The sequence below is a fragment of the Perca fluviatilis genome, chromosome 3, assembly GCF_010015445.1.
Source record: "Perca fluviatilis chromosome 3, GENO_Pfluv_1.0, whole genome shotgun sequence".
In the NCBI taxonomy this organism is placed as follows: Eukaryota; Metazoa; Chordata; class Actinopteri; order Perciformes; family Percidae; genus Perca; species Perca fluviatilis.
In genome coordinates, this window is record NC_053114.1 from 30,610,959 (window position 1) to 30,631,710 (window position 20,752).

Consider the following 20,752-nt stretch of genomic DNA (forward strand, 5'->3'; position numbering starts at 1 on the left):
GTGTGTGTGTGTGTGTGTGTGTGTGTGTGTGTGTGTGTTGTGTGTGTGTGTGTGTGTGTGTGTGAGTGAGTGAGTGAGAAAAAGGGAGAGAGAGAGAGAGAGAGAGAGAGAGAGAGAGAGCGAGAGAGATAAAAAATATTTTTTCAGATTTTCCATCATACCCTAAATCAGCAGAATTCCCAGCAAACACATAGGCTACCCTTTAGGGAACGTTCCCTAAAGGTTATCTTAAGATTAATGTTTTACATTCAACTAACCTTTAGCATCCCACATAACATAGTTAGTCATAAGTTTTGGTTCTCTAAAGGTTCCGGGAAAACTTAACTTCACGTTTATACTTATATATAAGTATAAACGTGAAGTTAAGTTTTCCTCTCTTTTTCCCCTGCCTTTCTTCTGTTTAAGTCTAGCTACTTGCCCAGTTTTATACAGTCTGTTCTTTCTATCTAGAGTGATAGTAATAATTAACGGAGTAAAAAGTAGCCTAGGCCTACAATATGTCCTGCATGAAGTAGAAAGTATCATATAATTGAAATATTCAATCAAAACACAGATAACTCAACATTTTAATGAAGTACGGTACTTGTATTTACTTATTTTCCACCACTGCTGTCTATGTGAGCTCTTCTAACCTCAAAGTGCTAAATACGTTCTCTTAATACATCCATGGCTAAATACCCCAATATTTAATTAGCCTTAGAAACTTTTCAACATGCTACTGACCGCCATCTTGTGGACAGATGAAAAAAAGAAATGACACAATAATAAAACCACATTAAAACCTTATCTAAAAACAAACAAACAATAACCTTTGTCTCAGAGTGCAAGGTAAGCTAATACATACCATGTTCCCCCACATACCATACAAATCTATATGAATCTTTATAGTGTATAATAATATTTCTACAACGAGAGCCTCGAGGATTGTGGAACTAAACACCAGCTGGTCAGTGTTTTCTCACGGACGTTTTTCTGAACTGCACCTGCGTTTCATGTGTTGTGTTCTCGTAATACACCCATGGTTGTGTATTGGGAGGTTGGAGGAACTCTCCGTTTCTTCTGGACATTTGTTAACATAACTGTTTACTTGACAGACAGATAACCTTTCTAAAAATGTCCGGTGATAGCAAGCTGTCCTCGGCGGAGGTAGTTCTGGGTTTCCTGGAGGAGGCGGAGCCGTGGCGGCTTCTGTCCCCTCAGTTCCCCAGTAAAGTCGGGGGGAAACCGGCGTGGCTCAGCCAGACAGGCCTGCCCTCACCGGCCGGGCTGGAGTGTGAGAAATGCCGCCTGCCCATGGCCTTCCTGCTGCAGGTTAGTGTCTCGGAGAAGGGAGGGAGGGAGAGAGGGAGGGAGACAGCGGGTTCAACTGGACTCTGGACAGTAATAATGTCACGCAGAGAGAAACCCTGGAGCTGCTTCATGGATGACGAATAAAGGACAATTGCTGGAAAAAAAAAAAAAAAAAGTGGATACTTTCCTGTTCAGAGCTGAAATGTCTACATTGATGAAGTTGGTATGCATTCATCTCGAACTGAAATTCGTTGAGCACTTGGGGACAGTTTGATTGTCAGTCCAAAAGGTATCAGCTGCTTACTTTGATTTATTTAATCTTATTTTAAGTTTTAAACAGTACCCTACAATCAAGACAGGGAACAACATAATAACATATTTGAATCTAACAATATACCCAGATAGAAAAACACAGGCCCACACACAATTCAAGAGTATTAACATTTGTCAGGGACTTTTGTACAAATTTAGAAATTCATGTAAAAGCAGAGACATAATATAAGGCACATTTCCTCTTAAAATAATACTTAACCCCAAACTGGCAATTCTACTCACTTTTGTGTCCACCAAGTAGTAAACTTCTTTTTACCCATCTCAGCCGTATTCCTTATAAAACCAGATAAAGTATTAAGTTACCTCTTCCATCTTCCTTGCAGGTTTACGCACCCATTTCTGGTCAGGACAGAAGTTTCCACAGAACGCTCTTCCTGTTCTGCTGCAAAACTCATGAGTGCTACACGTGCAACGACAGCCGCTGTTTGAAAGGTACCTGCAACATTATTGTTCCTGTAATGTTTGTCATGTTCCATGTTTGTTGATAACAGGACTGACTAACTCTTTAGTTTTTGATCTGCTTTGATTTATTCGCTCCCTTCCCCGCGTCCTCTCCTCGTCACCCTTTTAAACACTTGTATCTGTTGTCCGGGGCTTTTTTTTCAAGAGTAAATATAGTTTTGTCAAGTTTTCTGACACATTGTGTTCTATCCTTCTTTCCTTTCAGTCCTCAGGAGTCAGCTACCGAGGAGGAATGAGTTCTACCCCTACGACCCTCCACCAGGTTGGTGTATTTGGTCAGGATGTCAGTAAAAGTATAATTCTTTGTCAGCAATGGGAATTAAAGCCATTTTAAAGGATCGAGAAAATAGTACTTTGGGTAAATGTGATTGCTTCTAAAATCTCTTGCCAAAATTGTTTAAATATGGTACCTATTTATACATTATAACTGTTTTCTTATATATATATTTTTTTTTTCTTGTGCTCTCTCATTCGTAGTGTGTGGCTGTTATATTTGTTTGTTTGTATTGTTTGTATTTATTGTTTATACTGCCCTCTTTGCCAAGTCACTTTTGGAAAAGAGATTTTAATCTCAATGAGACTTTTACCTGGTTAAATAAAGGATATATAGTGCTACATACATAAGGTAGAGTTGAGAGGTGTCATTTATCAATACTTATATGTTTAGAGAGCCGATACATAAGCATTACAGTTTTTTTCGATTGCTAAACGACAGTGGGCACAACTGGAGTTACATGTGCAAAACTCTAACTACAGTCTGCACAGCAGCAGTTCATGTGGACCAAACTCTAGTTCGTTTTCAAACCTCTGCACTCTTATCCCATCACTTTAGCCACAACGTGCACAACACTGTAGATTTACAGCACTTTGTTCAAATGCTAACACCCTGCTGTCTAAACTGTTAACCACACATTCTAAACAGAATAGATTCCAGTCTGGTGCCTATCAAACACTGCTGATTGCAACTTTAGCTGAAAGCCTAAGAAGGTGTCTTGTTTTAGACTAGTTAGTGAACATATATGGTATTTATAAAGAGAAAGCTCAGAAAGCCTTTTTGTTTTGTTTACAAACACCAAATAAGAAGGAAACAATTCTACACTGTACTGTTTGAGAGATACAGGTAAAAGAGCAAAGATACCAATATGTCCAGGTAAGATGTCTGAGGTTATAAACACAGCTGTAAAAAAAAAAGTGAAAAACACTATATCTTTACTATACTACTGCATTCTTACTGTTTTTCAGAAAGTAATGGAGGTGAAAGCAATGGAAACACCACATTCATTTGTATTTAGAGATGATGCAGACATCTAATGTGATGAAGAAAACTACTACAAAATACTATATTGAAGCAAACTGCTGATTTTCATTCCTTCTTGTTTACCTTACGTAAAATTGGTATATTATAAAATCTATATCTTTGCTTTAAAGAAACTATTGAGTAGTGTGAAGTCACTTCAATAGTTCAAACTGTAAAGATGAAAAAGTTTGTAATTTCTGTATTGGTGTTTGATGCTAGTGTTTTTACCCTCAGTGTGTTCTGAGTGACTGTGTGTGTGTGTCTCAGTGTGTGTGTGTTATCTCAGTGAGGCTTGTGCATAGTGTTTGGCTGCACTGAGCCTGTTCTGAGACGTGTGTGAGGAGTTGTGTTGCTGTGAATGAGTTTTGCAGGAGATATGAACTGTTTAGCTCAGGTGACTGTTGGTAGTGCAGACTGTAGTTAGAGTTTTGCACATGTGACTCCAGTTGTGCCCACTGTCGTTTAGCAATCTGAAAAAAAAAAAGTAATACAACACGGTAGGAAAGATTTTTCAGGGGATTTTTTTTTTAAAGTTATATATTTCTATTTGTCAGATGATGAACCCCCCAGCGATTGTGAACCGGACCAGAGTGTGTTGTCCGTCTCTGGAGTTAAACTATGCTGGGTGTGCGGTTGCCCCGGCAACAAAGCCTGCTCCCGCTGTCACACCGTAACGTACTGTGGCAAACACCACCAGACCCTCCACTGGAAACACTCACACAAGAGGGAGTGTTGCAACCAAGGTGTGTGTATTGGATTAGAAGTGACACGTATATTTCCCCTCAATACACTCCGATGTCGTGTACGTATTGCAGCTTGAGTTTAGAGCTGCAGAGTTTTTTGTCAATTCCTGCCACGAGGAAGACACGCTGTGTCTTTGTCTGTCTGTATAGAAGCGTCCATTGTTACAACCTCGACCTTCCTCTTCCCTGAGTCTGAGCTGGTCACTGAACCTGAGGAAGAAGTAGACAAGAAGGAGGGAGACACAAAGGAGGCTGAAGAAGAAGAAGAAGAGGAAGCGAGTGTTGATTGTCCCTCCTTAGCAGAAAGTAAGCTTTTAATTATGTCTGATAACTATAACAATACTGGTCACATTATTGAAGTAATTTACGGACATTATTTTTCCTTTCACTGCTGACTTTCTGTTGCTTCTTCTTTCAGCCCTGGCAGAGACAGACCTGGAGGAGATGGCTATGCATGAGACTGAAGACAACAAAGTGTTCCAGCGGTTTAAAAAGAGGATCGCACCAGAACCACACCAGGTAGGGAAAAAAAAAACTAATATGGAAAAGACTTTGAATGAACACAATCAAGTCGAGTCACTCCTCACGCTGACAATGTGAAGTCAAAAACGATCTCACAGTATTTTGTTATGTTATGTTCAGGTGGTGCGTTACAGTCGAGAGGGCTGCCCCTTGTGGGTCTCCTCTCAGCACATCCCTTCAGATCAGGATATCCCAGCGTGCACCTGTGGTGCCAAGAGGACGTTTGAGTTTCAGGTAGTCCTTTCTTCTCCTTCCACCTTCTCACTCACCACAGTCTTGAATGCCAACATGCTTTTATTGTGGGCCAAGTATATCAAGTTGTGTGTGTGCTGGTGATGGGGAAACAAGCCAAGTTAAGGTGTATTTTGTTATTCGGAGTGACTAAGTGGACCAACACCGTTTTTTTAGTTGTGGAAATGTTCACAAATGTCCAACATTTGGTGCAGGAACTGTCAATAGCAGTGGTTGATTTAGTCAAAGTTTACATGTAAGTGCAGTTACTATCCCTCTGGGGACCGCTTTATGTCTTGTATCTGAAACTGTGTCCAGAGGTTTCTTTCCACAGTTCACTGTGGGCAAGAAGAAAATAGCATGAGCACTAAGATTATGAATAATGCTTTGGTGCTTATGATTTCAGTAAAATGAACTGAATGATTGAATTGCAGAGAATTTAACCAATCAAACGATATACAGCATGTCCACATTGACAAAAGTTTTGAACTTTTGTGTTTAAATACTTATTATGTAACGTGTCAAAACTCACGTAAGTTACGTAATGGATGTTAAAAAGTTCCTTAGCTTGTTTGAAAAATTGAGAGTGCTGGATTAAGTATGTGGCAGTTTGTGTCAGTGACTCTCCACACAGGTCACAGTCCAGTTGTTGCACAGTGTGTTTATCATATACATGTAATAATCCTGTGTGTGTGTCTTTAGGTGATGCCACAGCTGTTAAACAGTCTGTGTGTGGACTCGACAGGCGCCAGTATCGACTGGGGGACGCTGGCTGTCTACACGTGCTCTGCCAGCTGTAACCATGACGACCAGTATTGCCCTGAGTTCATTTGGAAACAGGACTTCAGCTCAGATCAACACACACAGATTAAATCTACATAATACATGTCCCGCTGATGCACATGAAAGCTCAGGCTCTGCAGTGAGGAAAGTGGTTTTCGCTCTGACCGGAGTAATCACACCTGCATTGATGTCACTCCTTATTTAGTGGACTGGATATGATCTAATTAAAAATCAGCTGACAGAGATCACACTTATCTTTCCTACACTATCAAGAACAATGAAGATGTTTTTGGAGGCTGGATATTCATGGCCTGGATTAATTAAATTCAGATGGTCAAATGGGAATTCTGGTTCTGGTTTCTTGCCACTTCCAAACTTTTTCTATTACACTTTTAAATACTGTTATACTGAGTATGCAATGCATCAGTGGTATTTCTGGCCTATTTGGTTAGTGGGTTATTCTCATTATCAGTGCTATAAAATACAGTAGATACTGTATATTAAAGCTTATAGCCAGCAAAACAAATAAAATATGACCTTGTGCCTTATCATCACACAATAAGGTTTTTAACAAAGTTATCGGAACAAGCATTCATCTGATTTTCTGCAATTTTTAGTGAGTCCAAGACAGGTAATGTACATTTAAAATATGACCTGTCAATTATGTCCCCCACCTACATTATTGCAATGTCATCTTAACTGGCTGGTATAAATTAACTCAGGGGTTATATACTGTACATCTCAGAAAGATCATATTTGTGCTACATAAAACTAATTTAGCAAAGAAAGTTTAAAGAGAGACTGTAACTTTCGAATAACAAAACAAGTCGTGGCAATTACAAGATAATGATAAATGCTAAAACACACATGTATGAGTAGCGCAAGTAAGGAAGAGCTATTAATTCAGCAAACTGGCCGAATAATGTTACACAGCAATATCTCTCTAAAGTTTGCTAACATTAGCTGCCATAAGATACCGGTCATTGCAGACCACTGAGGCTGTAGCAGCAAAACTCCACAGAGTCTATTGGATTGAACAAGGATGCATTTTATTGCTTAGGAACTTAAGTTGTGAGAGGAATAATGTTTTGTTTCTTTTGTCACAGTTACACACGCTCACTTTAAATAAATGTTATGTTTTGAATAAATATGCACCGATTTATCAGCCAAACATCAGTTATTGGCCAATATTCGCCTTGTCGACTACAATGATTGCATCTTATTTTTCACCTTTTATCGTCAAATAAGGTGAAATTAACGATTGCAGTGGCTAGTGTTTTAATATTTTGTTGCATACATTTTTTTTGCTGGCTAAATGTTATGTTGAAAGATGAAAAAGGCGTGGCCGGTTTAGCTCAGTTGGTAGAGCAGGCGCACATATATAGGTTTACTTCTCAACGCAGCGGCCGCAGGTTCAACTCTGACCTGCAGCCCTTTACTGCATGTTGTTCCCCCTCTCTCCCCCCTTTCATGTCTTCATATGTCCTATGAAAATAAATGCCTAAAAATGCCCAAAAAAATAGAAAGATGAGAATTTATTTAAGTTATTTTTCAATAAAAGGAACCTTTTTTCATGTGAGATAATATATTAAAGGTCATTTGTATGATTGAATCCATGCTCATTTAAAAATAGTGTAATGTAGGGCTGAATTACATTGTTTTTTTTGTTTAATGATTTCTGTTTCCCTGACACAAAAGGAGTAAACAACCAAAATAAAATCAGTATTGTCAATTGGCCAAATTGGTACTTTAAACATCAATATCAGCCCAGAATATTACAATCAATTAAATCTGATCGAGCCTGGTAAATGGTTTCAATAACTAAAGACACTGGGTTAAAGCCTACACAGATGGGGCTCTGAGTTACTTTAATAAGCTGAAAATTATATTACACTCAGCTTTGATGTACAGCAAGTGGTAAATAAGTAACCAAATTATTATATCACCGTCTCTGGCCTTTCTTAAATCTTTACAATGTGCAGCGTGACTTTGTTGTCTCCACACAAGTTCAATAAAACTCAGCCACCAAAATATCAGCATATTTACTCAGTGGTACGACCAAAAAAATAAAATAAAAATAACTATACATATCTACTATACATTGTGACCAAGATGACGTATGATGTATTTGTGCCTTTCCCGCTAACTCGCTCTTTCAGTAGACTTAGGACAGCAAACTGACCATATGAAACAGCAGAAAAACATTACTGTAGAAAAAGAAGCAGCTTATAACAAGATAGCCAGTATGTACACATTTATTAATGCACAGTGCAGCACATTAACAATTTCAGAAGCAGAATTGCATTGAGATGGGACAGGGCTTCCTGGTCTCCTGCTTGTCCGCTGCTAAACTCAGAATCACAGAGCAAAGGATTAAATCGACTAGATGTAGTTTAGTATTGATTCTTTAACTCTTGCCATTCTGCTGCCCATACAGACGTCAGGTGGCAGACACACATGGTGAAACTGATGGTCACCGGGAACCAGTTCACCAAGAAGTGCCAACAATTTTAACAACCAACAGATTCACATTTTCCTATAATAATTCTTTAAAAGAAAAACGTAAGATATTTTTGAATGGCCAAAAAAAAATATGGCAACACAATGCATAGTTTATTTGCCATATTTTAGTGCTCGTGAAAGTAAGCGAGAAGTAAAAGAAAAGGCCGATTCTGGTTGATTCACAAGTACAAAATGTTTTAGGAACCCAGACCAAGTGACACATCTCAAAGAACTAACCAACAACTTTAGCAGCAGGACTTGGATCAATTTAGTTTAACTTATTTAAAATTTAAGAGCATCCACTTTCAGCTACTGCTTAACAGACTGGACTTCATGTCAAAATGTTTGAATTTAGAGGGAATCTACTTACAGCACTTATGAAATTAGGACCAAGATCCAATTGTTTTGAATGTAAAAGACACTGATTTGGTTTGAGATTAACAGTCACTCCACTAAAATCTTAACAAATACTGTTAATAGGAATGTGGGTCTGACAGACCCCAACATGTCTTGATACAATTTAGGGACTGAGTGAACGATTTATAAAAATGTCAAGTACAAAACTATTTAAAATGGCTTAAAATAAAAACAAAAAACAGTCCTTATCAGACTGCTTCTCTTTTAACAAGCGCTTTTTACATTTCTTTACAGTCTTATGTACAATCAGGGATGGGATCAGGACAACAGAAAAAGCCGAAAATAACTGAGGAAAAACAGAGAAAGGGTTTGAAATGAACGGTCTGTGTGTAAAATACGCCATCACTTGTGATCAAGGCACGGCAAAAAAAAAACTGGAGGAACAAAACCCAGAAAAACAATGATGACTCGCATCCCTGTACAACAGCCCTTGCACAGCAGTCCACTTTTAGAGGTCAACATGTAGTTGACACTTATGTGAATAAAAAAAAAAAGGGTTTGGGAGATAAGGTAAAAGAAGGAGCTGCAGGTTCTACGTTGTCTTGCGGAAGCCTTTCAGGATGGGATAAATATTTTCAAACGCTTCGTAGATCTCTGCTCTCACCTTGGCACCTTAAAAACCAAAACACAGATATTAACAATGAGTTACACCGGCAAAGCCTAGAACACTGACAGAAACCTTATACCCATTGACATCATGTCCTGGAATATCTTTTCCATTTCTAACTAGTTCTATTCTAGGTTATGGTAGGTTGTGTGAAGAGCTTGACCCATACGGCAGCATGGTCGTCAAGAAATTGTTTGTCAAGCTATTTTTTTACAACTATTTATCTATTGTAATTCTCAAAATTATACATTTTTAACCCTAAAATATGGATCAGTATCCGCTAGGGGTGTGACGAGACGAGACACGAGATTGGGTTCACGAGATAAAGACAAGATTTTAACACTATTTTACAGAAAACTACAATGAACTACAAGCGTTTTCTGGCAGTAGCTGAGACCAAATGTTTTGTACTTGAATTTGTCATTGTACAGTAGACCGAGAGAAATAAAGCTTATTTTACTATTGTTTCACATTGTTTACGTTCTAAAAGCACAAATTACCATCAAACACTCAACTGATGATTTTTGTGAAGACAGATGCTCTTTTCTCCTCCTCTGCATTTTATTAATTGCAGCAATAAACAAGGAAGTAGGCTACTCTAGTATCGATTTATGACCATTATAAGATGAAGGGAGAACATTTCTCTTTGTTTCTTATCATTAAGAGTAAAGTTAGGTTTTGCTGTCCGCTTCCCGACTCCTTTTAACAGAGAAAGAGAGTGGTCTGCGCGAGACAGCACCACCGTGAACTGCACGCTGCAGACGCGTGTCTCGGCCAGACAGACAGACAGACAGACAGTACTCTTAACGTTCCAACGCTGGGTTACAGGACTTTCTTCCGCAAAAGTAAACTGAGTCAACTTTGGAGAACGGGCGGGGGACGTTCTATGCTAATTTCAAGGCTGCTGCTCCTCACTTGTATACCGATATCGCGAGACACCTTTTACGTTGACGAGAAACCTCGTCACGCTTAATCTCGCAAGATCTCGTCACGCATAGTATCGGCTAGGTGTTGAAATTAATCAAATAATCGATGCATCGAATCGTGGACATGGACGATGCTGCATCGATCATCGGCAATTTAATGTCGGCCTAACAACATTTCGGTTTACATATTCTGGTATGTTTTGCACATTCAGGAAGTGCCATGTGCTCAGTGCTGTAGTTTTACGTATCCAATTAATTTAGTATTAGAGCACTGCAGAAGGTTTTGTTTTTGAAGCTTGAAAAGCTATGAATTAAATATCCTACATGGCTTTAATAGAAAAATTAAATTGTGATGCACCGAGATATCGAATCGAAGACATGATAATCGTAATCGAATCGGGAGATTAGTGAAGATTCACACCTCTAGTATCCGCATTTAAAAACCTGAAACAGTACAGCTCTATTTGTGTGATCTGAAGAGTGGGAATTACTGACAGTGTCTCCCAAGGACTAAAGAATAAATGCAGATTAAAAGAGGGCTACATCTGTCACATCAACTGTGCACAAAAAAACTCAGACAAACAATCAGTTTTTAATATCCTGTGACCCGAGAAAGAGCAGCACAAGGCTGGTTACGACAACAAATAAGAAGCTCAATCAAACTAACAAATCAGATATAGATCAGAACTAATAATGAGTGAAGTGAAGCCATTAGCAGGGAGGAGCAGGGCTTACCTGTGAGTACAACTTTCCCAGAAACAAAGATGAGCAGGACGATTCTGGGTTTGATCATTCTGTAAATCAGTCCTGGAAACAACTCCGGTTCATAGCTGAAACAGACAAATTATTTTTATTTAAATCATTACAAGTATTAGCTTGATTTTTGAAATGCATAAATTTCAAGTTGCACCCAATTCCACATAAATGCTTTCAGATGATACTCTGTTTCTATAGGAGCAAGTCAACAAGAATAAACCCCATCTAGACTCATCTGTGGCACCACTCTGTGGCCACAAGCAGGAAATTCTGATAACGCAGCGGTCATATGCTGGTGCTTTCAAAAAAGCAGAAATGTGGAACCATGGCTTTTACTTGCACAAAACAAACAAGAAGTACCTGCTAAACTGCTGATGTGTGAGGACTAATCCTTCCAGCCGAATGGGGAACTTTACATCACAGCTTCCCACCATGTTCTGAATCTTGAAGTCCAGGAACTTTGCAGGAAAACCGAGCTTCTGCACCACACGAGCGTATTTTCTGGCAGCTAACCTCGATTGCTCCTCACTAGAGAGGTGAGACCATGCGAGGCGGATTATGGGGGGAAAAAAAGTTTGACAAGTATTAAATGAGAGGAAAGGAGACGAGATACAAGGCAAGAAGTTAGAGAACGTTTGATTGAAAAACAGGGCAAGGCTAGCATCCCTAGTAGAGAGATCGCTACTGTGAAAATATGGCTTTTTATTATGAACTTCAGCACATGAAAGATCAGCAAATAACTCGTATTCTGACCTCTTGGCTCCAGTGCAGACCATCTTCCCAGAGCTGAAGATGAGAGCAGTGGTCCTGGGTTCTCGTATTCTCATAATGACTGCAGCAAAACGCTACAAGAAATATAAGGAGCAGGATTATTATTTCAGCTGGCAGTGCTTCCACAGAAATATAGTTGTGTGTGTGTGTGTGTGTGTGTGTGTGTGTGTGTGTGTGTGTGTGTGTGTGGGGGGGGGGGGATTAGCATACATATATAATTTATAGTTTGGCAACATTTCGACCATTCAGTTTTGAGGAAATTTTGGCATCACGGTACTAAAATAAAAAAAGAACATGGAATTAGTCATTCCTTGTAACCTTGTGGATTTCCCACAAATGTAGCTATTGTGACGCTATGGGTAATGCTAACTTTGCACTCACCACCTACCAAGACATGTTGTTGCAGGAAGAGCACAGGTGTTGTTAATAACATTATATATGACTGCATTCATTTAGGTGAGCTAGCTCCAGAGTCCTGGTATTGTGCATGCTGGCTCACTGTGAAGGCTTACTAGGAGACTTATACTACGTTTACACGTGGCCGGCTTTTTTCATAAACGGACATATATATGCCGTCAAGAGCATGCCGAACCTGTAGGTGGCAGTGTAACAAAAAGCTCAAGCCCACATTAGCCAATCAGAATCCCGACAGTAGCAACAACAGCAACCAATCACGTCCTCTTTCTCTCTCTCGGCCGCCTAAACCTCCGTTTGTCTCAGTTTACATGCAAACGTGCAAATGAAGATTTCCAAAATCTCCACTTTGGCCGGAGTTTTTAGAAATAATCATTTTCTGTGATGAAAACTGGGTTTTCGTGTAAATGAGAGGCCAAACCGCAGGAAAATATCTGCGTCTTCCCTTCGTGTAAACGGGGCCTTAATGGAACGGAGCCTTCGTTGACAAAATTAGTATCACCTGTTCCTTTCCTGCTATGACAAGTCCAAATGTCTGCCATGAAAAAGGTCTGTAAACACTGGTATCTGGTTATACATTTTGTTGGACACGTTATGACCCAAAATTACAACGATGGCTGAGAGAATCACACATATAAACAAAACAACATGCAAGTTGACCGGGATGTAGATAATCCCTATGCGGTTAGCCTTTCTGGCGATTGTATGCGACTGGTTGCCGTGATATTTGTTGTTATGGACAAATCCACATGTCCCTGCCACTCTATAACATAGGTGGTGAATGTAAAGTTAGCATGACACAAAGAGCCACAATAGAAACATTTATGGGAAATACGGCAGGTTGAAATAAGCGGTAATTTTCCTTTAAGCACCATCGCCTAAAAAGTCCCATTGTTGAGAAACATCGAGCTGATCACTGTAATGTGTGGCAGTCTCACCTTTGGGTTGTACTCTGCATTCCTGGCTCTCAGGGCGATGGTCTTCAAGTCCAGTTTACAGCCCAGATTTACAGTAGATACTATGTTTCTAAAGTAGTGAAAATAAGAAAAGCATAGAGAAAATAAATAAGATACACAGAAAAAAGAAAGAATTGTTCAAGCTTAACTTGAACAGTTACCAGTGACTAACATAACATAAAGGGAAAGTGTGTGTGTAGACAATTTCCAAGTGCGATTGATACAAGTGGCATAAACTAATACTTTGGCAACTTTTCCATTTGATATGATACATACTGTAGCTGCGGTACTATTCCAGAGCTCTCCGAGGCTGGTGTGGCCGGTGTGATAGGGGTCATGGGTGTCAGCGGGGTGTTGTAGAGCGGGGTGTTCCCTGGTAGCGCTGTGGTGGTCGAGCCTGCAACTGTCTGGGAGTGGTAAAGCTGAGGCGTCTGCCCTGACGTTCCAGGAAGGCCTGGAGAATAAAGAACGTATTATTTCCTCTATCATATTAACCAATGTTATAATTAAACTATGGTTATTTCCTCAGAATAATAAATATAAATGGGGAGGACTCCAATTCTAAGGCTATTATGATCTCACCTCAAAACTGGGAAAGGATGGATTATGACTATAGTGTGTGTCGTACCTGCGTTTGCCTGCTGTGCCTGTTGCTGCTGCTGCTGCTGTTGTTGCCTCTGCTGTTCCTCCAGTATAGACAAACTGTTGGTGTTCTGGACGGGCTGGGGTGTCAGACCTGAGCCATACGGCATCATAGGACTGAAGATTGGCATGCCTGGGGTCATGGCACCCTGCACAAGGACACAAAACAAAACAATAACAGAGTTGGGTAATTGAGCAGAAAAGCCATATTAGGTGCAAAAGATACTGACAAATGATAATGCAAAAATTCACCATTGTCACAATGTTTTTCACTGTGCATCACTTTACATAAATAATCTATCTAATCTACATAACACTGGTATATGGGTTGAGGTGTAGGTTCAAAACATTGGCTGTATTATATTATATCTATATTATCTGTGAAAGTAAGTAACTTAATTAAGAGCAGACTTAAAACATGTTTCAAATCATTGTAGCCACATGTTAAGCTTGTTTGGCTAGCTATTTTCAAGTATTTTAACATGGATGTGCTGGGCAGCTACAGCAAGCTAGGAGCTTGCGCTGGTGAGAAGGCACATTTATTTTAAAATGTCTTAACCATAAAATACTTGAAACTAGTGTTGTTACCTGAGGGGAGGCCAGCCCCTGGAAGGGTGGTATACTGTTGTTCTGGTCCATCTCTTTAGCTCCTCGCGTTAATTCACTGCCACCCAACAGCAGGAAGTAACTTCACACAGCAGCCAGGTGCCTCAAAGTTGTGCGTGTAGAGATTATATTACAGTAGAAAAACACCAACAACCACAGCGGACTGGACTCTGCAGAAACACCCTCTTCTTGTTTCTTCTCTTTGACAGTCCCTTATGTCGTGACTGAAATGATGGACAGAACCAAGGTTTACTCAGACACGCTGTATTACTGGTAGTTATTTAGCACAGTGGATTGTCAAAGTTAAGCGAAGAACTTACAAATGACTTAAAGCTGAACGTGTGCAGCTGCAGCGGTGGCGCGAACACATTCACTGATTAAGCTTTAACATCATTTAACGTGAGCTAGCTCGTTCATTCATTTTGGCCCCAGTGCATTATGTGCACTTTAAGTAGTTTAGCATGCAAAAACGGGTGACAAATGTGTCTATAACGTTATCCAAGTAGTCTTCTAGCGGGATGTTTTGACAACCTCCAAAATGAAACATCAACACACTGGCTAGCTGAAGTTAGCCGCAGAGCTAATATTAGCAACACTAGCTAACATTAAGTCAAACGCGTTGTCGCTACAGTTAAAGCAGTGACTTTGTGTGCTAAAAATAGTTGCAAATAACTTAGACCTTTGCCAGTGCGCCACAGTGCAATGCCCGTCAACTTACACTCACACTCTCGAAGTTCAAACCACCACACGAACCAAATTATTTCAGCCTCAGGTTCGTTTCATCCTCAGTCTTGTGCCTCGGCGCTCATGAGTCCTCGTCGGCTTCTTCCGGAAGTAGAACTTTTTTTCCCCGACACCTTTATTCAAAAAAAAATTAATATAAGTATATAACATTTCAGACAAATACTCGTTATAAGTTATAACGATAACGATACAGAGAAACAAGAATATGACTTTAATAAATACATAAAAACAGTGTTAAAAAAACTAAAATGGGGATACATAAACTTCAATAATACAAAGTTATAATAAGAGACAAAAAACATACATTATTCTTCTACAAAGAGAACATATAAAACATAAAAAAATATACCAAATGAAACCAATACGTTTACAATGAATTAAATGTTATATTTATCATGTGTTAAAATATAAAATCATATTATTACACCCAATGTTGATATTATGCTTAGTTTTACACATTGACTGTAAATATTAATATTAAAAGTCTATGGTTTTACACAAGATATAATGTGGCATTCAAGTCCAAAAGTAATTGAATGTATACAATTGTAAAATAAATGTGTTACAGATTCTGGTTTGATGCAAAAATTACATTTGTTTTCAATACCTAAGAATTTGGAGAAATATAGATTTGTAGCATACATATTGTGTAAACATTTGATGTGTGCTTCCTTAATCTTATTGGTAATATAGCCATGTCCTCTCATGCTATCCCAAAACCCTTTTCCCTGATTTAGACTTGATATTGAATATTCTTGCACTTGAACTAGAAGAATAAACAATTTGTCATGTTTTTTATCGCTGTATGTATACATACCAGAATATTTTTGGGTTAATGTTTAACATTTTATAAAAAGGGAAACTACTGGGAAAATAATTAAAGTTCCGGATAAAGACATTCTTATGTGTTTTAAAGATAATGAGATGAAAAAAACAGTACAGTTAATTTTATTCTTAGGAAAATTCCACATGCACAAGAAGTAAATCTATAACTGCATCAATGTAACACAACTAGAGACCTTAAAAATAAGAACGCAATTAAGACTAGTTTGATAAATTCCTCATACATTGAGTTGAATTTGTATCACGTTTATACATTTCTTTAATCGTTACGTTTATAAAAACAATTTGAATAGTTCATAACTTAAAGACAGATTTTCTTTTAACAATGTCTACAATATTTCATGTGATTGTTTTGTGTGTGGAAAAGTGTCGTAGCTGTTCCGGAAGTAGAACCTTTATTTTCCGCCGTGTCACAGGCTGGTCACAGGTCACAGTTCACCGCAGACAGACAGAGCAAAGATGGCGTCCCTGAGTGACAAATCAGTTTGGGACGAAGTGGAAGATGGAATCGGCGAAGAAGTGTTAAAAATGTCCACAGACGAGATAGTTCAGCGAACTCGTCTCCTAGACAGCGAGATAAAGATTATGAAGAGCGAAGTGCTGAGGGTGACCCACGAGCTGCAGGCTATGAAGGATAAAATCAAAGAAAACACGGAGAAGATAAAGGTGAACAAAACCCTGCCGTACCTTGTGTCTAACGTGATCGAGCTGCTGGACGTGGACCCCAACGACCAGGAGGAGGACGGGGCTAACGTGGACCTGGACTCTCAGAGGAAAGGAAAGTGCGCCGTCATTAAGACGTCCACTCGGCAGACCTACTTCCTGCCCGTGATCGGGCTGGTGGACGCCGAGAAGCTGAAGCCCGGAGACCTGGTGGGTGTCAACAAGGACTCCTACCTGATCCTGGAGACCTTACCCACCGAGTATGACTCCAGGGTCAAGGCCATGGAGGTGGATGAGCGCCCCACGGAGCAGTACAGCGACATCGGAGGGCTGGACAAGCAGATCCAGGAGCTGGTGGAGGCCATCGTCCTGCCCATGAACCACAAGGAGAAGTTTGAAAACCTTGGCATCCAGCCACCCAAGGGCGTCCTGATGTACGGGCCACCCGGCACTGGGAAGACCCTCCTGGCCAGGGCCTGCGCCGCTCAGACCAAGGCCACCTTCCTGAAGCTGGCCGGTCCACAGCTGGTCCAGATGTTCATCGGAGATGGAGCCAAGCTGGTGAGAGACGCCTTCGCACTGGCCAAAGAGAAAGCCCCGTCCATCATCTTCATCGACGAGCTGGACGCCATCGGGACCAAGAGGTTCGACAGCGAGAAGGCTGGAGACAGAGAGGTGCAGAGGACCATGCTGGAGCTGCTCAACCAGCTGGACGGATTTCAGCCCAACATGCAGGTCAAGGTAAATATGCTGCCACCAAAAAACCCTGTATAATACCTTATAGGTTTATATACACCATGCATACAGTATATTGACATCCTCGAGTATCATTATGGGAGAAATCGGAGTCAGTCATTTCTCTGTGGTGTTACTTTTTAAATACCTCGATATCGATACTGCATCGATATTGTAGAGTTGACTATTGGTGCTTTCACAAAATATTTACACAATGAGATTTTTGATAAATAATCATCTGTAATGTGGATATAATGACTAAGTATGTAAAGGCAAATAACAGTTACAACAGTCTGGTAAGTTCAGAAAATAACTTTACTTTACTGTAATGCAGCCTTTAAAACCAGGAAAAGACAACACTTATGGAATATTACGATATTACCATATCCAAAATCTAAGACGATATCTAGTCTCATATCACGATATCGATATAAACTCAATATATTGCCCAGGTGTGTGTGTGTGTGTGTGTGTGTGTGTGTGTGTGTGTGTGTGTGTGTGTGTGTGTGTGTGTGTGTGTGTGTGTGTGTGTGTGTGTGTGTGTGTGTGTGTGTGTGTGTGTGTATGTATATATATATATATATATATATATATATATATATATATATATATATATATATATATATATATATATATATATATATATGGGCACACAGGACAGCTCAAACTTAAATGCTTTTACAAACTACTCATTAAAAAGTGTAATGGATTCTAATCTCAAACAACAAAGTTTAAAAGGATTGTTATAACAAAATGAAGCACCAACTTTCCTGTCTTTTTAATCATCACCATACAGTATGATGACTACAGCATAACTACATACATTTATTTTTTCTAGGTGATTGCTGCCACCAACAGAGTGGATATCTTGGATCCTGCGCTGCTCCGTTCAGGTCGTCTGGACAGAAAGATTGAGTTCCCCATGCCAAACGAAGAGGCCAGAGCTCGCATCATGCAGATTCACTCCCGCAAGATGAACGTCAGTCCTGACGTCAACTACGAGGAGCTGGCTCGCTGCACCGACGACTTCAACGGAGCCCAGTGCAAAGCTGTGTGCGTGGAGGCCGGCATGATCGCGCTGCGCCGCGGGGCCACAGAGCTGAACCATGAAGATTACATGGAGGGAATCCTGGAGGTTCAAGCCAAGAAGAAGGCCAACCTTCAGTACTACGCCTGAGGACACTGCCTGTGTGTCCGTGTCTGTGTGTGAGAGAGTCTTTGATTATTAAAACAGTTGTTGAGTAAACACTTGTTACAGTTGCTGATTTACTTGGGTTAATAAAAAGAAATAAAATGTCATAATTAAGTGTTGTGTTTTCTTCCTGCTGAGCACAAATAGGAATGTCTGTGTTTTCACTCTTCCAGGAGGTGCAGAATAATCTCACAGATGGTATATTATTAAACAGAGAAGCACAGTCTTTATTGGGCTGGAGCCCAGTGTTCGTTCAGTCCAATGTAGGTTCCCACTTGCAAGCGTTTAGTTTGTGTTATTTAGAAAAAACATGAAGCATATTAAAACGTTTCCAGAAAATTAGACACTTCACACTAATTAGACACAGAACATAATTGGCTGGATAAATGTTTTATTTGTCAATCCTGAGCAGAGGCAGTGTGAGGTTACTCAGCACAGTGGCCTGGCCTCACAGCAAGAAGGTACCGGGTTTGAACCCTGGTCGTCCCGGGCCTTTCTGTGTGGAGTTTGCGTGTTCTCCCCGTGTCTGCGTGGATTTTCCCCACCACTAAAAATATGTTCCCCTCCCTCTCTACCACATGTGTCAAACGCGAGGCCGGCGGGCCAAATCTGGCCCGTTGCAGATTTAGAACCGGCCCATATATCAATTTGGGTTCACAATAAATTTTGGCCCTCCTAGTTCTGCGCCAAACCAAAAACACAGGAAAGTGTTTTTTAAACTGCAATTACCTGACATTCAAAGCAGACATATGAAGGATTTGCCAACTCTGAGACTCAGAAATTCCCCCAGAATCAGCAGAGAGTTTTCATATTCAGGTTGTGAAACAGGTTGTTGTCAAAAAAAAAAAGTATCATTGTTTTGCTTGATTTGCTAAATTCTATGGCTAAGGAACTCTTTTGATGACTTTTGCAGGTCTTCATGTCAACAAAAAGGCGACCAAAAGCGTACAAAAATGTCGGAAAAAGCAATAAATTTACAAAAAGGTGACAAATGTCTGAGAAAGCCAGAAAAAAGTGACATGCAGTAACAAAAGCACGTCAATAAAATCTACATGTCTGGCCCTTGGTGTGATTCTCTTTTTCCAGTGTGGCCCTTGGTGAAAATGAGTGTTAAAGAGTAGTCCTCCCCCCTGAAGCGCTTTGAGTGTCAATGATAAAGCACTATATAAATGTAATGAATTATTATTACTGCAGGAAAAAGGGAGACAACAAAACAGTCTACAGCCTGATACACACAACCCACAAGTTATTAATAGTTAAGAACTATGAAGCTATACGATAGCAGTAATACAGTAGGCCTATTTCTTGGCAGATGTTTTGAATTTGCCAATGACAGCCTATCTTCAGCAAGTATCCCAGTAAGCCAATCCACTGAGCCCACTTGCACTATACATAACTGTGAAACTGGGACATCTAGATGGAATGCGGCCATCATATTAGTTTTAACTGTATTTTTTCTGCTATGACAGATCAAAGTGTCTGTAGTGAGAGAGGCCTACAGTCTATAGGAGTAACTTTTAGATGAAAATGACGTGTTTTAATCAAAGGCATGATGTGTCTGCTTTTGTTCATTTCAACCACACTGTGCATACTAAGTCGCGTTTATTAGGGAGGTAACCTGCTGTAACTTGTGGTAATAATTAAAGACACTTGAACCTTTGGGGATTTGCATACATGGATGGATGAATGCAGAGCAGTGGTCCTGTATCCTGGAACAGGAGCGGTTGTATGCAAGCAGGTGGTTTATTGCTGTAACTGAAATCATCTTGCATTTCAGCTCACGAGATGACCAGAGAAAAAATCAGTAAGGCTCGTTCTTCCCAATGACTACAACAATGTGTTAAAGTGTTCTCAAAATCGTGAACAAAAACTATCAAACCAAATAATGACAAACTACTTGCACAAAACTTGAACATTTCATTTCAGACATAAGGACAACAGTGTTGCTCTACTTCAGATCAGTGGTGTGAACACCAGTGATTTTATCAAGAAAGTGGAGTCCATCAGTCTCAACGTCATAAAATAAAAATAACTGTCCACCTGATGGATACAGTTTGTCCAAGTATAATATATTATAGATTAGGTCAGTGTGGCTTTGGTTCCCTCAGCTCAGCATGGTGTTGGCAGATGCTACTGACTCAGGAAAAGCTATCCTGGACAAAGATCAATGTCTTTAAGGAGAGAATAGTAATACTTCAATATGCCAATATGTCTTATTTATTTAAGACAACATTGTGAAAAGCTCAAGCTACTCGAGATGGAGTGTGTCCATCTCGTGTCCATGTGTGTAGAACATGCAACGAACAAGAAGACACAA

The 20,752-nt window shown here is 39.8% G+C and overlaps 3 protein-coding genes across 4 annotated transcripts; 2 read left to right on the forward strand and 1 right to left on the reverse strand.

The window, feature by feature from the left end:
- The first annotated feature begins 980 nt into the window (after nucleotides 1-980).
- Nucleotides 981-6,006, forward strand: pdcd2 (programmed cell death 2). The gene is made up of 8 exons (XM_039794790.1): nucleotides 981-1,311; nucleotides 1,947-2,055; nucleotides 2,291-2,347; nucleotides 3,937-4,125; nucleotides 4,276-4,431; nucleotides 4,544-4,644; nucleotides 4,768-4,881; nucleotides 5,581-6,006. Exons 1-8 carry the CDS (start codon nucleotides 1,114-1,116, stop codon nucleotides 5,758-5,760), a joined length of 1,104 nt encoding a protein of 367 aa, XP_039650724.1. The 5' UTR covers nucleotides 981-1,113; the 3' UTR covers nucleotides 5,761-6,006.
- A 1,892-nt stretch (nucleotides 6,007-7,898) lies between these two features.
- Nucleotides 7,899-16,367, reverse strand: LOC120555751 (TATA box binding protein). Of its 2 annotated transcripts, XM_039794791.1 has the most exons (10): nucleotides 16,239-16,367; nucleotides 14,977-15,115; nucleotides 14,241-14,482; nucleotides 13,639-13,801; nucleotides 13,287-13,464; nucleotides 12,993-13,080; nucleotides 11,623-11,714; nucleotides 11,230-11,397; nucleotides 10,849-10,943; nucleotides 7,901-9,192 (listed from the first exon to the last, which is right to left on the reverse strand). In XM_039794791.1, exons 3-10 carry the CDS (start codon nucleotides 14,289-14,291, stop codon nucleotides 9,113-9,115), a joined length of 915 nt encoding a protein of 304 aa, XP_039650725.1. In that variant the 5' UTR covers nucleotides 14,292-14,482; nucleotides 14,977-15,115; nucleotides 16,239-16,367; the 3' UTR covers nucleotides 7,901-9,112. The 2 variants fall into 2 exon arrangements, with proteins under 2 accessions (XP_039650726.1, XP_039650725.1); XM_039794792.1 differs by lacking the exon at nucleotides 16,239-16,367 and having other exon boundaries at nucleotides 7,899-9,192; nucleotides 14,983-15,114.
- Nucleotides 16,262-18,545, forward strand: psmc3 (proteasome 26S subunit, ATPase 3). Its single transcript, XM_039794789.1, has 2 exons — nucleotides 16,262-17,249; nucleotides 18,082-18,545. The coding sequence occupies exons 1-2, from the start codon at nucleotides 16,305-16,307 to the stop codon at nucleotides 18,418-18,420; spliced, it is 1,284 nt and encodes a 427-aa protein (XP_039650723.1). The 5' UTR covers nucleotides 16,262-16,304; the 3' UTR covers nucleotides 18,421-18,545.
- The last annotated feature ends 2,207 nt before the right edge of the window (nucleotides 18,546-20,752 follow it).

Excerpts from the sequence above, each read along its gene's own strand:
- LOC120555751 (XM_039794792.1), bottom strand. The coding sequence starts at position 14,291 with ATGGACCAGAACAACAGTATACCACCCTTCCAGGGGCTGGCCTCCCCT. Across the intron at positions 13,802-14,240 it reads AGGGGCTGGCCTCCCCTCAG|GGTGCCATGACCCCAGGCAT; the intron begins GTAACAACACTA and ends GTCCTTGTGCAG. Across the intron at positions 13,465-13,638 it reads GGCACAGCAGGCAAACGCAG|GCCTTCCTGGAACGTCAGGG; the intron begins GTACGACACACA and ends TTTATTCTCCAG.
- psmc3 (XM_039794789.1), top strand. The coding sequence starts at position 16,305 with ATGGCGTCCCTGAGTGACAAATCAGTTTGGGACGAAGTGGAAGATGGA. Across the intron at positions 17,250-18,081 it reads AGCCCAACATGCAGGTCAAG|GTGATTGCTGCCACCAACAG; the intron begins GTAAATATGCTG and ends TATTTTTTCTAG.
- pdcd2 (XM_039794790.1), top strand. The coding sequence starts at position 1,114 with ATGTCCGGTGATAGCAAGCTGTCCTCGGCGGAGGTAGTTCTGGGTTTC. Across the intron at positions 1,312-1,946 it reads CCATGGCCTTCCTGCTGCAG|GTTTACGCACCCATTTCTGG; the intron begins GTTAGTGTCTCG and ends TCTTCCTTGCAG. Across the intron at positions 4,882-5,580 it reads AGAGGACGTTTGAGTTTCAG|GTGATGCCACAGCTGTTAAA; the intron begins GTAGTCCTTTCT and ends GTGTGTCTTTAG.